Source organism: Staurois parvus, unplaced genomic scaffold, assembly GCF_062004578.1.
Source record: "Staurois parvus isolate SC_StPar_1 unplaced genomic scaffold, SC_StPar_1.0 ptg000137l, whole genome shotgun sequence".
Classification (NCBI taxonomy): Eukaryota; Metazoa; Chordata; class Amphibia; order Anura; family Ranidae; genus Staurois; species Staurois parvus.
This window is the reverse complement of record NW_028317933.1, coordinates 13,027,185-13,041,667: the sequence shown is the minus strand read 5'-3', so window position 1 is coordinate 13,041,667 and position 14,483 is coordinate 13,027,185. Positions and strand designations below refer to the sequence as shown.

General features: G+C 42.6%; 1 protein-coding gene across 1 annotated transcript in view; it reads left to right on the top strand.

The window, feature by feature from the left end:
* The window catches only part of VSTM2L (V-set and transmembrane domain containing 2 like), a 135,143-nt gene that overhangs the window by 105,640 nt on the left and 15,020 nt on the right, over positions 1–14,483 (top strand). The window contains exon 2 of the mRNA XM_089673372.1: positions 2,956–3,125. Coding sequence (XP_089529498.1) covers positions 2,956–3,125 — 170 coding nt within the window. The remainder of the gene's footprint in view (positions 1–2,955; positions 3,126–14,483) is intronic.

The window sequence follows — 14,483 nt, the reverse complement described above, 5'->3', positions numbered from 1 at the left end:
TGTAGGTGATCTACCCATGTATATTTCATATAATGGATTCAGGGCCATATAAACTTGAAGCTGTTTTTATGTATATCTAAATCTGTCAATGTTTTTGGGGGGCTTTGTATTGTGTGATTCATATATAAAAAAACAGTTTTTTGTATTCATCTTAAAGCGGACCTCCAAGCAGCTAAATGCACAGCTGAAATACAATTATGTGCTTATTGGAAAAAAAAAGAAATACAATTATGTGTATGGTTTATCCTACCAAAGGACTTCTAATTCATTTCAGCCAGTCTCATGATTTACATACCTTTCACAATGTATAGCCTGACAGATGACACACATATGTAAAGTATATGTGAACTCTTACCATATAAAACAACTCATTCAGATGAAAATAGACATGAAATGCAAAATGTTTGTTTATACAGTATATACTTTGTATACATGGGCAGCACAGTGGCTAAATTATTAGCACTTCCACCTGGCAGTACTAGGGTCGTCGGTTCGAATCCCAACCATGGCCCTACCTGCCTGGAGTTTGCATGTTTTCCCTGTGGGTTTCCTCCAGGTACTCCAGTTTCCTCCCACACTCCAAAGACACGCTGGTAGCTGAATTGGCACTAATATGTGTATGTATGAATGTGAGTTAGGGACCTTAGATTGTACGCCCCTTGAGGGTTAAGGACTGATGTGACTGTACAATATATATGTAAAGCGCTGCGTAAAATGACAGCACTAGATAAGTACCTATAATAAATATATTTTTTTTTAAATAGTGCAGCTGCACTATGACCTCCGCTCTAGTTACATAGAGAGATGGGGGTGGAGACTGCAGGGGGGGGGGTGTCAGCAGGAGACAGAGAAACAGCAGTACACTGATACTCCCAGTGGAGAGCTGTGCCCGGGGGGGGGGGGGGGGTCAGTAGAAAACTGACCACTGCATTACAGACAGGCTGTGTTCCCAAGTAGAATGCAAAGAAGAAAACTGACCACGTTGGAAGGGACGTGCTTCCATGCTCTGATGTGGTCAGTTTGAAGGAGGTAAGCAGAGAATGGCAGGATCAGTAGGCATTTCACACAAAGAAAGCCAAGCAAAGAGAACAGGATACTTTTTCATACAAGTACATGGTACAACAGGCACATATCAGGAATATGAAATGTTGGGGTAACATAGAATTTAAGGTTACTTGCTTATTGGACAAGGAAGCAGCATCATCAGCAGGGAGGGATTCAGGAAGCAGTAAAGCTGAACCAGGGATAAGCAGAGCATAGCTGTTCAGTGTGGCAGGTGGTTATAAATCGCAGGACTGGCAGGACAGAACAAATCCTCTGGCAATTAACATATACTGTAGGTATTCATCTGTGTATTTCACTGTTTTCCTGCAGTGCCACTTCAATCGCATTAGCAACCTGCCTTTTTGGTTTTGAATTTTTTCCAGTCTGATCTTTTTTTTTTTTGCAGCTCTTATTGTACCCTTTGTAACTCCGGAAGGATGAAAGAGTTTCCTCACAATTTTATTTAAGTGCTTTTTTTTCTTCTCATTTATTGCTTTTGTAACAGTAGAAGTGGGTTTTATTTTTAGGATTGTATTCTTATTACACATAAGATAAATGATGCAATGTTTTTTTCATAAAGTTGATGAGGAAAAACTCACTTATGTCTTTGTCTATGTTCTTTTTACAATAATCTCTCCTAGTCTGTATATTAAAAGGCCCCCTTGGCACAGGGTAGTTGGCTCTTTTACTATTAAGTGTTTATTTTTACAGTATATACTTATTTTTTTATAGTTTAGATAAAACGTTATCATATTATGATCGCTCATACACCAATATTCCCTAATAGGAAGATCTGTAATTAGCTCTGCATTATTTGAGATTGATGGATGCAACAGAGTATCTTTTCTAGTTAAAGCGGAAAGAGTTAAAAAAATAAATAATAACAAACATGTTATACTTACATGCTCTGTGCAATAGTTTTGCACAGAGCAGCCCAGATCCTCTTCTTTTTTGGTCCTGCTATGGGACCACTCAAGCAGGCTCACTCCCAAGCCGCGCTCTTTGTGTCAATTCACACACAGAGCAGTGCTCAGCTCCGCCCCTGCTCTCTTCTCATTGGCTCACTGGCTGTGATTGACAGCATCAGGAGCCAATGACTCCCACTGCTGTGTGAGCCAATGGGGAAAGGAAGACCCAGAAGTGCCGCTGCTCTCGTGCACGTCGCTGGATCGAGTTGGGGCTCGGGTAAGTATAAGGGGGGGCTGAGGGGGGCTTCTTATTTTGTCATATAGAAAATGTATCTATTTGAACCCTATTTCAGTACCCTTATAATCTATGAGGGTTTGAAAAGTATAAGTAAACCCTAACAATGAACTTCTCTTATTTGCTTCCTTTTGATCTGTTAACAACTTTCTGCCCACTAGGATACAGTATGTTAATATGTTTTTTTCCCCTTTAAGAATTAGGAGCCTACACTTTGCTAGGCTGTTGGCTCTTAATCCTGGCTGTTAGTGATAGCTGGGGTCCCCACTGACAACTGGGAACCAATAAGAGCGGTTTCCTGATCATGTGATTACCATGTCAGCTTTAAGGCTTGGTTCACATCAATGAAGGTCCTTCATGCTGCATTTGCACAGACACAGCAGCCCATTCATTTAAAAAATACACTCACAGAGCAGTTGCAAGGAACCAGATGGTGTTGCGCAACATGCGGTTTTGCACACCTGAAAACATGCTGAGAAGGATGTAAAAAAATCACCTGGGGGAAGGGGGGGATGAAACTACAATGTGGACACTGGCAGTGATAGCTACAGAGGTTATATTTATGGATTGGTCTTCGGCCAGTAGTGTGATCATTATACCCTGCTAATGAGTCAAAATAAGAATCATTTTCTTTTGGGAAATTGAACGGTTGTTACTTATGTTCTATTAATTTACAAAAATATTTATAATTTTGCTTTTCCTTTTCAGCATTGTTCACGGAAATACCACATGATGTTAGCGCTCACCCTGGAGAAGATGTAGAGATGGCGTGCTCCTTTCGTGGCAGCGGTGATATCCCCTACTCACTGGAGATCCAGTGGTGGTATATCCGATCCCACAAGGACTGGGCAAACAAAGATACCTGGGCAGACAGCCAGGTAAGAGATGTGCGGGCCTTGCTAAAATAATAAATACACAAGAGGGACACATTTTATTTTCATATTTTACCAGCTTGTTTAATGTTTTCAGTACTTGTTTTATTTATTAATATTACAGGCATTCATATAGTACCAACAATTTAGCAGTACTTTATATATCGTACATTCACATCAGTCCCTGTCTTTAGGGAGCCTACAATTTAAGGTCCCTATCTCACATGCATACAGTATATACGTTTACATACACATACTAGGGCCAATTCAGACAGGAGCCAATTAACCTACCATCATTGTGTCCCTAGGATGTTAACCTACCAGCATCATGTCTGTAGGGTGGTGGTCCTCAAAATTAGTTTTGTAGGTAAAAGCTCTGCGATATCCACTGGAAAAGAGAGAATAGGAGTAAAGTTCGGAGAGCCCCTATGGTGCAGTGAGTTGATAGTGTTGTTAGATGTATGTGATGTTTTGAAAAATAGGATAAGAACCGCCTATACTTGATGAGGTTGCAAATAAGCAGGTACGCTGGAGGAGAATACCCCTGACTCCACGCGGGAAGTGGACAGTTGCATTTGATACCTTGGTAAACCCAATCCTGGGCACTCATGGTGGACATCAGGATGGTAAAGAGAACTTCTTACGGGTAGGAAAAAACCTGTCAAAGGCTTGTATGGCAAAGGTTGTGATCATAGAGGAGTTGGAGATGTCTTGGTTAGCGAGCAAACGGTTATTTATTATACCTACCAGCACATCCAGGGAATATGGGAGCAAACTGGAGTATCCAAAGGAAACAGACACAAGCATAGTAGGAACATGCAAACTTCTTATCCTTGGCAGGAGGCCCCCAGTGTTGCACAGCCAAAGTGATAACTACTAAGTCACTGTATGCTCATGTGCTTTTTTTTGTAATTCCTTTATTTAGCACAAATAAGGGCAAACAGGTCACAAATATATGCAGATCACCAGAAATCAATATAGGAGATTAAGTGTCCTCTACACAAGATTGATATGAATGCTGTAGTCAGTAGAAAACATTTACACAGAAATGATTACATGGTACTGTCTAAACCAGTGGAATGTCAGAGACAATAAGACAAATAAAGAAGGATTACATAAAGAGGGACCACCTAAGGGGACAAAGGGATAGAGCAAACAGCAAGGTAGACTACGCCCATGTTTTTTTTAACATTGCAAGTATGAAAGGTTTGGTTACTTTGCTTTGGGAGGTCAATTATCTGTTTTTATGGGACACTCTTGGCTTTATAAGTATAGGGTATGGACCATTGAAGTGCTGTAACCAACAGCAGTTAATACATATCAGCCATGTAACATTTGATGTAGTTATGTGAAATTTGTTTCCAATGGGCTGCTGTTGGTTTTAACCATTCTTAGTTATCCTTGCTTGTGTAGCATTTGATTAAACAGATATGTTCTTCACTAAGCACTATCTGCTTATAAAGGGTGTTTCTTTTGTGAGGCTAATTATGAACCCTATCTAGAGGACACAGAGAAGAGAACCACCGCCCACTTTCTGGTCCTTTCATACATACAAGTACATCATGAATTAAAGTGACACTATAGCCCCTCTCACACAGCCGGATTGGTGCAGCCGATAGATTCCTGTGGCAGGAATATGCGGATTCTTGCTGTTGGAATGACTGGATTATGCGATCTGCAGTGACCACTCAGCCCATGTAAACAAATGGCGGGCTGACAGCAGTTAACTACAGCCCCTCACTACCTGCCAGTCCCCCACTGTATTTCCACTGTCTGTATTGGTTTTATCTTGGTTCAATAAAGTGGATTGTTTGGAGTGCAGCCGATCGGACGTCATTTGTTCTCATCAATGTTGCACACGAGCTGGGCTAGCACCTACAGGAGGAGTTGTGCTTGGATATTGGGAGTCTCTCTACCTTGAGAAGCGATAATACATACAGCCCCTCACTAGTTATACTGTGTTCCTTGTCTCAGAATTATTACTACCTGGACAAAAGGCTCCCAGGAGTCTGCAGGCAGTGCGTTTAGCATATTAACAGTGTTCTAGAGTCATTTATTTAGCACCGACAATTTACACAATTCTTGCACAATTTAAAATACTGTACATCCACATCAATCCCTGCCCACAAGGAGCTTACAGTGTAAGGTCCGCATCTCACATACAGTACATGCACACACACACTAGGGTCAATATAGACAAGAGCCAATGACCCTACCTGCATGCCTTTAGAGCGTTGAAGGAAACTCACACAAGGAGAACATGCAAACTCCATGCAGATAGTATCCTGGTCAGGATTCAGAAAAAGGACTGAATTCAGAATGCTAACAACCAAACCACTATTCTTTCTAAATAATTTGGACATGCCTGGTTAGAATAGCGCAACTGCAGGTCACCCAAAACATGTATTACAGTTTTTGTTAGATGCTGGAGAGTTGGATCACCAAATGGTTTCCTCTACCTCCTGGAAACTCCAGTGGTGAGATATTTATGATTTTTACCGGGAAGATCATTATACTACTGTTTCCCCTCCCTTAACTATTTTGCAGCTGAAAACAGAGGGCATGTGATTTATAAAAACCTGGAAAAAAAGGTGTTTATATTGTTTTTAATCATGGTTTTTATATCTATACACATATGTTTTGCCTTTCATTTTTGTTGTAAACTGAATGGGTTGTTTTACAAGGTGAGGGTTTACAGTCACTTTAATGAAACAGCACTCTACTGATGCTAATGGAGCTTTTGGGTTCTTACTAGCTAGGGGAGATCATTAAATGGATTTAAAATTGATTTAACTTCTGAGACCGGCCATGCGGTTCCTGGGCCCGCAGGAGGCATAGTGCAGCCAGAGAAATATGGCAATGGGGAAAGTTGCCTTTGGGTAAAGTGCAGATTCCAGGGTTTCTTGGAAGCCCACCAGCAGCTTCCAAATGAAAGCCAAAAGTCAGCTTGTGACATTTACAATTACAATTGTTGAGAGTGTGTGTAAAGCCCCCTCCCCAGCTGCTGATGACATATGACATTAATCAGTGGCAGAAAAAGATTAAATCAATGCAATCCTACTGTAGCTGATATCTTATCTTAATAGTTGTTAAGCAGTTAGGCAAAGTAGTTGTAGTAGTAGAGTAATCTGCCCTGTTCCTTGTGGCTGATTGACCAATCTCTACATTTGTCACAATAATGATTAAATTATTTTAAGGTGAACATTGCAATATAAATTTAGAACGTTCTCAGTGAAAATACACTCTCCTGGCCCATCTCACGTCAGCACATAACAAGTTAACTCCACCTCTGGAACCCACAGGACCATCTCCTAGCCCAATAAAAGACAGCCCCTTCCCAAATAAAGTGTTCTTTTGTCTTGGTCATGCTCCAGGCCACCTGTTGATTTAAGTTTATAAGTACTTTGGTTTCTGCAAGTATATCCCCCCCAACGCACCTGCCTCTCAGGTTCAGCCTCTCCTGGTGTTAGAAGGCCCAGATAGTTGGGCAATGGTACCTAAACAGCAATGGTATTGTACAGGTGTGGTATTGGTAAGCTCTGCAATGTCGCCATTTGCCTTTTATTGCCAATAATAAGAGATCTGGAAACAGCAGCAGTAAGAACAGATCCTAGTTTTCCAGTCTCAGCCATTTTATTCTTTTATTCTCCTTGCTGTGTCCAACTTACAAGGAATAAAAAAGGACTTCCATACACTATATGATCAAAGGTTGGTGGACACTATGCCATCACATCCATTATCTGGCCAAAACTATATGGATACCACTCTAATTTTGAATTCATGTATTTCTATTTTTGACAATTGTGCACTTCCAAAACTAGTGGCTTTTTTGCTGTTACAGCGTGACTTTAAGCCAAGTCTTCTAGTTGAACATCAGTACCTCACAAACGTTCTTTTGGCTCAATTGGCACAAATTCCCACAGACACACTCTGAGATCTTGTGGAAAGCCTTCCCAGAAGAGTTGAAGCTGTTATACCTTTAGAGCAGGGGTGGCCAACCTGCGGCTCTCCAGCTGCTGCAGGACTACAAGTTCCATCATGCCTCTGCAAGTCAGTAACTTCCCATCTTTGCAATGCCTCATGGGAAATGTAGTTCCACAACAGCTGGAGAGCCACAGGTTAGCCACCCCTGCTTTAGAGGAACAAAAAAAAAGGAGAGCGCTTCTAAGAGTATCAGTAAGTGAACAGGAAAATTGAAATCAATGTATGTAGCTCACCTTAGCTAGTGTCCGAGAAAACACCAACTTGTGTCCAGCTGACAAGCTTATATAGCAGGAATCCACAGTTGACTTACAAGAGGTTTCAGCAACACATCCAAGGATTGGGTGTGCCATGCCCAAAAACAGTGCTGTTGGATATTGGGAATCCACAAGTTGCAGAGTAAAGATGTGGCTTCAACTACCACCTCTATGCCGACGACACACAAATCTATCTCTCAACCCCCCACCTCACCCCCTCAGTCTCTGCCCGAATCACACACCTACTGAGCGACATATCAGACTGGATGTCGCTCCACTTCCTTAAACTGAACCTCTCCAAAACCGAGTTTCTTGTCTTCCCCCCAGCCCGGACACCACCCCCCATTGACTTCTCCATCACATCCAACAACGCCACCATCAAACCCGCCCTGCAGGCCAGAGTACTTGGTGTCAATCTGGACTCCAACCTATCCTTCCAGCCCCAAGTCCAATCTTTAACAAACTCGTGCAGACTCCACCTCTGCAACATCGCCAAAATACGCACATTCCTAACCCCAGAAACCACTAAACAGCTCATCCACTCCCTCATCATATCACGACTCGACTACTGCAACTCCCTCCTCACTGGCCTGCCTCGCCGCTGGCTATCCCCGCCTCAGTCGATCCTGAATACAGCTGCCAGACTCATTCACCTTTCCAACTGCTCCATTTCCGCCACCCCCCTCTGCCAATCCCTCCACTGGCTTCCGATTGCGCAACGGATCAAATTCAAAATCCTAACACTAACGTACAAAGCTGTCCACCATACTGCCCCGAACTACATCACCGACCTAATATCCAAGTACCGCCCAGCACGCACACTCTGCTCCTCACAAGACCTCCTTCTCTCTAGTTCCCTGGTCTCCTCCTCCCATGCCCGCCTCCAGGACTTCTCCAGGCTGTCACCCATCCTCTGGAACTCCCTGCCCCAACCCATAAGATTATCACCTACTCTCCTCTCCTTTAGGCGCACCCTGAAAACCCATCTCTTCAGGGAAGCCTACCCCACCCCCTGCTAACTTGCCGACCTCCTCCACTCTTCCTACCACTCCATCCCCCACGGCTATCTCCTCCTGTACCACTATCCCCTCCCTCCTAGATTGTAAGCTCGAAAGAGCAGGGCCCTCAATCCCCTCATGTTTTGCATTGTATTGGTATTGTTCTGTCACATGTTCTGTCCCCCTTTGTAATGTACAGCGCTGAGCGAACTATTGGCGCTTTATAAATACTGTATAATAATAATAATAATCATAATAATATCAAATAAACAAAAGTCCCAAATGTATTAAAATCAGTAAAACTCAATGCATATCGAAGCATGCGTTGCTTCCTCTTCAGGAGTTCTAGGATGTATTGGGAAATACCTCTTGAAAGTCATCTGTGGATTCCTGCTATGCAAGCTTGTCAGAGGGGACACAAGTTGATGTTTTTTCAGCCACTTGCCAAGGTGAGCTGCATACATTGATTTCTGTTTTCCTGTTCGTCTACAGATACTCTTAGATGCGCTCTGCTTTTTGTTTTTTTAGTATACATTCCCTTGTGAGGATTTGCGATCAGCTGCTGGAAGAGGAAATTATATATATGCACAAGATTTCTATATATTAATGGCCATGGTTTTGGATGGGAAGTCCAACAAGATCTTACAAGTGTGATGTTTAGGTATCTACAAACATTTCATCATTCCTGAGATTGTGCTAGCATCAGACTTAAAGTGATAGTAAACACACACAGTTTAATTTACATTTTCCCTTCTATTTCTGTATATAGATGATGGCACTTTCATTATTTTAATTTAAAAAAAATCTTTTTCCTAATTGATATACAGCTGTCGCATGACCCAGCTCTATTCCAGCCTTTCTGCAGAGAAACATAAAAAAAAGAAAAGAGACAGAAACAGCCTTTGGGATACAGAGTAAAAATAAATAAATAATATCAATAAACTGTTATAAATTGTCATACAAATATATGTACAGTGAAGGAAATAAGTATTTGATCCCCTGATGATTTTGAATGTTTGCCCACTCACAAAGAAATGATCAGTCTAAAAATCGAATGGTAGGTGTATTGTAACACTGAGAGACAAAATAGCAACAAAATTCAAAAGAAATGCGTCTAACAAATTATGCACTGATTTGATCCCCTATCATTCAGCAGGATTTCTGGCTACCAGGTGTATTTCATACTGGTAACAAGCTGAAATTAGAAGCAGTCTCTTAAAGGGAGTGCTGCTAATCTCATTTTGTTACCTGTATAAAAGACACCTGTCCACAGGAGCAATCAAACAATCAGATTCCAAACTCTCCACCATGGCAAAGACCAAAGAGCTGTCCAAGGATGCCAAGGACAAGATTGTAGACCTACACAAGGCTGGACTGGGCTACCAAACTATCGCCAAGCAGCTTGGTGAGAAGGTGACAACAGTTGGTGCAATCATTCGCAAATGGAAGAAACACAAAACAACTGTCATTCTCCTTAGGTTTGGTGCACCATGCAAGATCTCACTTCCTGGAGTGTCAATGATCATGAGAACAGTAAGGAATCATCCCAGAACTACACGTGAGAATCTTGTCAATGATCTCCAGGCAGCTGGGACTACAGTCACCGAGAAAACAATTTTTAACATACTACACCAAAAGGATTGAAATCCTGTAATGCCCACAAGGTCCCTCTGTTCAAGAAAGCACATGTCCAGGCCCGCCTGAAGTTTGCCACTGAACATCTGAATAATACAGAGGAGGACTGGTTGAAAGTGTTGTGGTCAGATGAGACCAAATTTGAGCTCTTTGGCATCAATTCAACTCGCAGTATTTGGAGGAGGAGGAATGCTGCCTATGATCCCAAGAATACCATGCCAACTGTCAAATATGGTGGTGGAAACATTCTGCTTTGGGGGTGTTTTTCTGCTAAGGGAACAGGACAACTGCACCACATCAAAGGGACAATGGACGGGGCAATGTACCGTCAAATCTTGGGTGAGAACCTTCTTCCCTCAGCCATGGCATTGAAAATGGGTCGTGGATGGGTGTTCCAGCATGACAATGACCCAAAACACACGGCCAAGGCAACAAAGGAGTGGCTCAAGAATAAGCACAATAATATCCTGGAGTGGCCTAGCCAGTCTCCAGACCTTAATCCGATTGAACATCTGTGGAGGGAGCTGAAAGTTCGAGTTGCCAAACGTCAGCCACCAAACCTTAATGACTTGGAGAGGATCTGCCAAGAGGAGTGGGCCAAAATCCCTCCTGAGATGTCTGCAAACCTGGTGGCCAACTACAGGAAACGTCTGATCTCTGTGATTGCCAACAAGGGATTTGCCACCAAGTGCTAAGTCATGTTTTGTGAAGGGGATCAAATACTTATTTCCCTCATGAACATGAAAATCAGTGCATAATTTGTTAGACATGCATTTCTTTTGAATTTTTTGTTGCTATTCTGTCTCTCAGTGTTACAATACGCCTACCATTCGTTTTTCAGACTGATCATTTCTTTGTGAGTGGGCAAACATTCAAAATCAACAGGGGATCAAATACTTATTTCCTTCACTGTAGTTCTGGTAGATCCAAAAGAGACCGAATAGAGATCTTCAGATTTCAAGGTATATGGCCAGTTTAGGACATTTTTTGTGTACTTGTCCAATCAGCTTGAAAACCTCCAGGACATTTAATGGCCATGATGATGATAATGATATCACCAGGGTACAAGGTGTCGATCATTACTGAAAAATGTCAAAGAAAATGTCAAAATTCTTCATTGCAGAAATCTTCTTTTGTGTTTTGGTATTAATGTTTAATGAGTAAGTTATTCATAAATATTAATTGTGTATTCTTCTTACAGCTCAAATCCCCCATTACCCCCTCCTCCCTTCTTTTCCTATCTCTCTTTGTATCCATGTGCTTACACAAGAAGCAGTAATAGAAACACAGTGCTGGGGATTTTAATGAGGGATGCTATTTGTACTAAGGCCAGACACAATTCATTAACACAAACTGCAATTAATCTAAGGAGGACGCAGGGAGCAGAGAGACATGATATTAAAGGAGAAACCATTGTCTGTGCATTTTTTTCCAGAATTAGTTTAATGGAAGTAATCCTACCAATGGTAACTGAAGAACTGTGCTTTTCACTATAGTTAATAAATATATTTGTACGTGGGAGCAGCCATTTTTGCTCATTATATGTGTAGGCATTCTCTTTTTTCCTTGGTAGGTTGTGCTTTGCAGTTACAGCCTTTCATTATCTAAAAAAAGCATTTCTGAAGCTATTTCAAGTCGTGTTTTTAAAAAGTATGCAAAATCTTGAGACATCCCAATCTGACATGTAAAAAACTTAAAAATGACTTATCAATGGGAAACCTGAGCCTGTGACAATGCATACAACCTCCTCCATAAAATCAACATGACATCATAAGCCCCCTTCATATCAGAGGTTATCTCATCTGATACCTCGGAGAGTGTCTTCCCTTCACATCATTGGTCCCCCATCACATGAGAGGCCCTCTATTATGTCAGAGGTCCCCCCCATCACATGAACGTTCCTCCTGCAAATCAGTCACCCCTTCACGTCACAGGCTCCCCATCACATCAGAATAGTTCCAGTATATGAGATGTCCCCATCATATCTGAGTCACCCCTATACATGAGTCCCTCATCACATCAGAGGACTGACCATCACCATGACACCCCCCAGTCACACAATGGCTCTATCACAGAGCCCCCCAGATCACCCAGTTCTCTCATCACTTCAGAGTGCTACCTTTTGGCTACAGCAGCATAGAGGAGAGTGAGGCTGATGGGGCACTGGAGGAGGTGAACATCTGTCTTCTCTTTAATGCTGGGGGGATTGGCCTGGATCAGAGTCATACGCTGACTAACTGAACTTTCTGATTAAGCACTGGGTGGAGGTTCCCTATATAGTCAGTTAATGAGGTTCATTATACTGCAGCCACGTGTATTTGAGCCGGATCAGAATATGACCACACCACCCTGCTACGTGAGGATGGGGGTAAGGGGGGGTTTCATTCCTCAACAGTGGTAGAAGAGGGGTGCAGAGAAGTAATAGAAGAGGAAAGTGGAGGGTGAAGAGGTAAGCAGTGGTAGAAGAGGGAAGCAGGTAGTCCAGAGGTTATTAGTGGTACAGGAGGGGAACAAAGTCAAGAAATAGTAGAGGGGAGCAGGGAGTGTAGTTGTATGCCGTGGTAGACGAGGATAGAAGGCAGTGCTAGAAAAAGAGAGCAGGGGGAGCATTGATGGGCAGGCAGTGTAAGGATGAACAGTGGTAGAAGAAGAGAGCAGGTGGTGTAGAGGTGAGAAGTAGTGAAATAGAGGTAGGAAATGAGGAGTGGAAGAGGGGAGTAGGTGGTGCAAAAATGATCAGTGGTGGAAGAGGGGAGCATGGAGTGCAGAGGTGAGCTGTGGTAAAAGAGGGGAGTAGGTGGTGCAGAGATGATCAGTGGTGGAAGAGGGGAGCATGGAGTGCAGAGGTGAGCTGTGGTAGAAGAAGGGAGTAGAGGGGGCAGAGGTGAGCAGTGGTGAAATAGGGGCGAGAAATGAGATGAGGTAGAAGAGAGCAGGTTGTGCAGAGGTGAGCAGTGGTAGAAGAGGGGAGCAGGGGGTGCAGAGATGAGCAGTGGTAGAAGAGGGGAGCATGGGGTGCAGTGGTGAGCAGTGAGAGAAGAGGGGAGCAGGGGGTGCAGTGGTAGAAGAGGGGAGCAGGGGGTGCAGTGGTGAGCAGTGGTAGAAGAGTGGAGCAGGGGGTGCAGAGGTGAGCAGTAGTAGAAGAGGGGATCAGAGGTTGCAGTGATGAGCAGTGGTAGAAGAGGGGAGCAGGGGGTGCAGAGGTGAGCAATAGTAGAAGAGGGGATCAGAGGTTGCAGTGATGAGCAGTGGTAGAAGAGTGGAGCAGGGGGTGCATAGGTGAGCAGTAGTAGAAGAGGGGATCAGAGGTTGCAGTGGTGACCAGTGGTAGAAGAGAGGAGCAGGGGGTGCAGATGTGAGCAGTGGTGAAATAGGGGTAAGAAGTGAGCAGTGGCGGAAAAGCTGTGTAGGTTTTTTGGGTCCCAGTATGCTAACAATTTTCTTATTTTGGCCCTTGATCTAAAAGGTTTAGGATATCATGACATAGACAACCTCTGGTTGCACTTTAAAAAAAAAAAAAGAAGAAAACAGAAAACAAATGTGATAGAGAGGATGATCCAAGCCACTTTAAAGGACTCTCGGAGCCATATGTAGCTTATGTGCCACTGGCTAGTGAACACTAAATTAGATAGATTTTTTTCATACTGTACTAGCAAATCAAACATACCCTGCATAGTTTAATTTGTAGATGAACACTAATTTCCAACTCATGTCTGCAGATTTGTGCGCATAACTGTAAATGTAGTAAAAAGCCTTGAGGTCACGTAAAAGCAAAATTCCTCAGATCAACAAATATAGAAGCTGCTCTGCAAAGTATAAATTGAAAAAAAATCACTTAATGGTCTGGTTGCAAATAACATCAGCGGTAAATAACAGCTTTATTATATTCTGTCCAACCGGTCATCAACCTTGGATGTATCTTGTCTTCTGTTGCTTAGCAGTGCAACATACTATATATATATATATATATATAGAAAATTCTTAAATTGCTTTGAAAAATGTTCACAGAAAATCTTCTAAGTATACAATGATATCCATTTAACTCTTAAAATATTCTTATAGATACTGCCACATTATAAAACATGTATTTCTATGATATTATAGAGCTCTTCTCTCTCTAGAGTAGTGGTCTCTAAACTGCAGTCCACGGACCAGATGAGGTTGCTTGCTTTTAGCCAGCTTTTGGAACACTATTCCCCCCCTTGATACTAACAATGAGACACCATTCCTTTCACTGACCTCAACAGTGGGGAATTATTCCTCCCACTGACACCAACAATAGGGCACCTACTATTACTCCCACTGACAGTAACAATGGGACACCATTCCTCCCACTGATATCAATGAGGCACTTTATTCTCTTCCTAAAGCCAATGGTGGGGCACTGTTCCTTTCAACAATACCAATAGTGACGCACTATTCCTTCCACCATTGCCAACAATGGGGCACTATTCCTCTCACTAGTACCAACAATGGGGCACTATTCCTCCCAC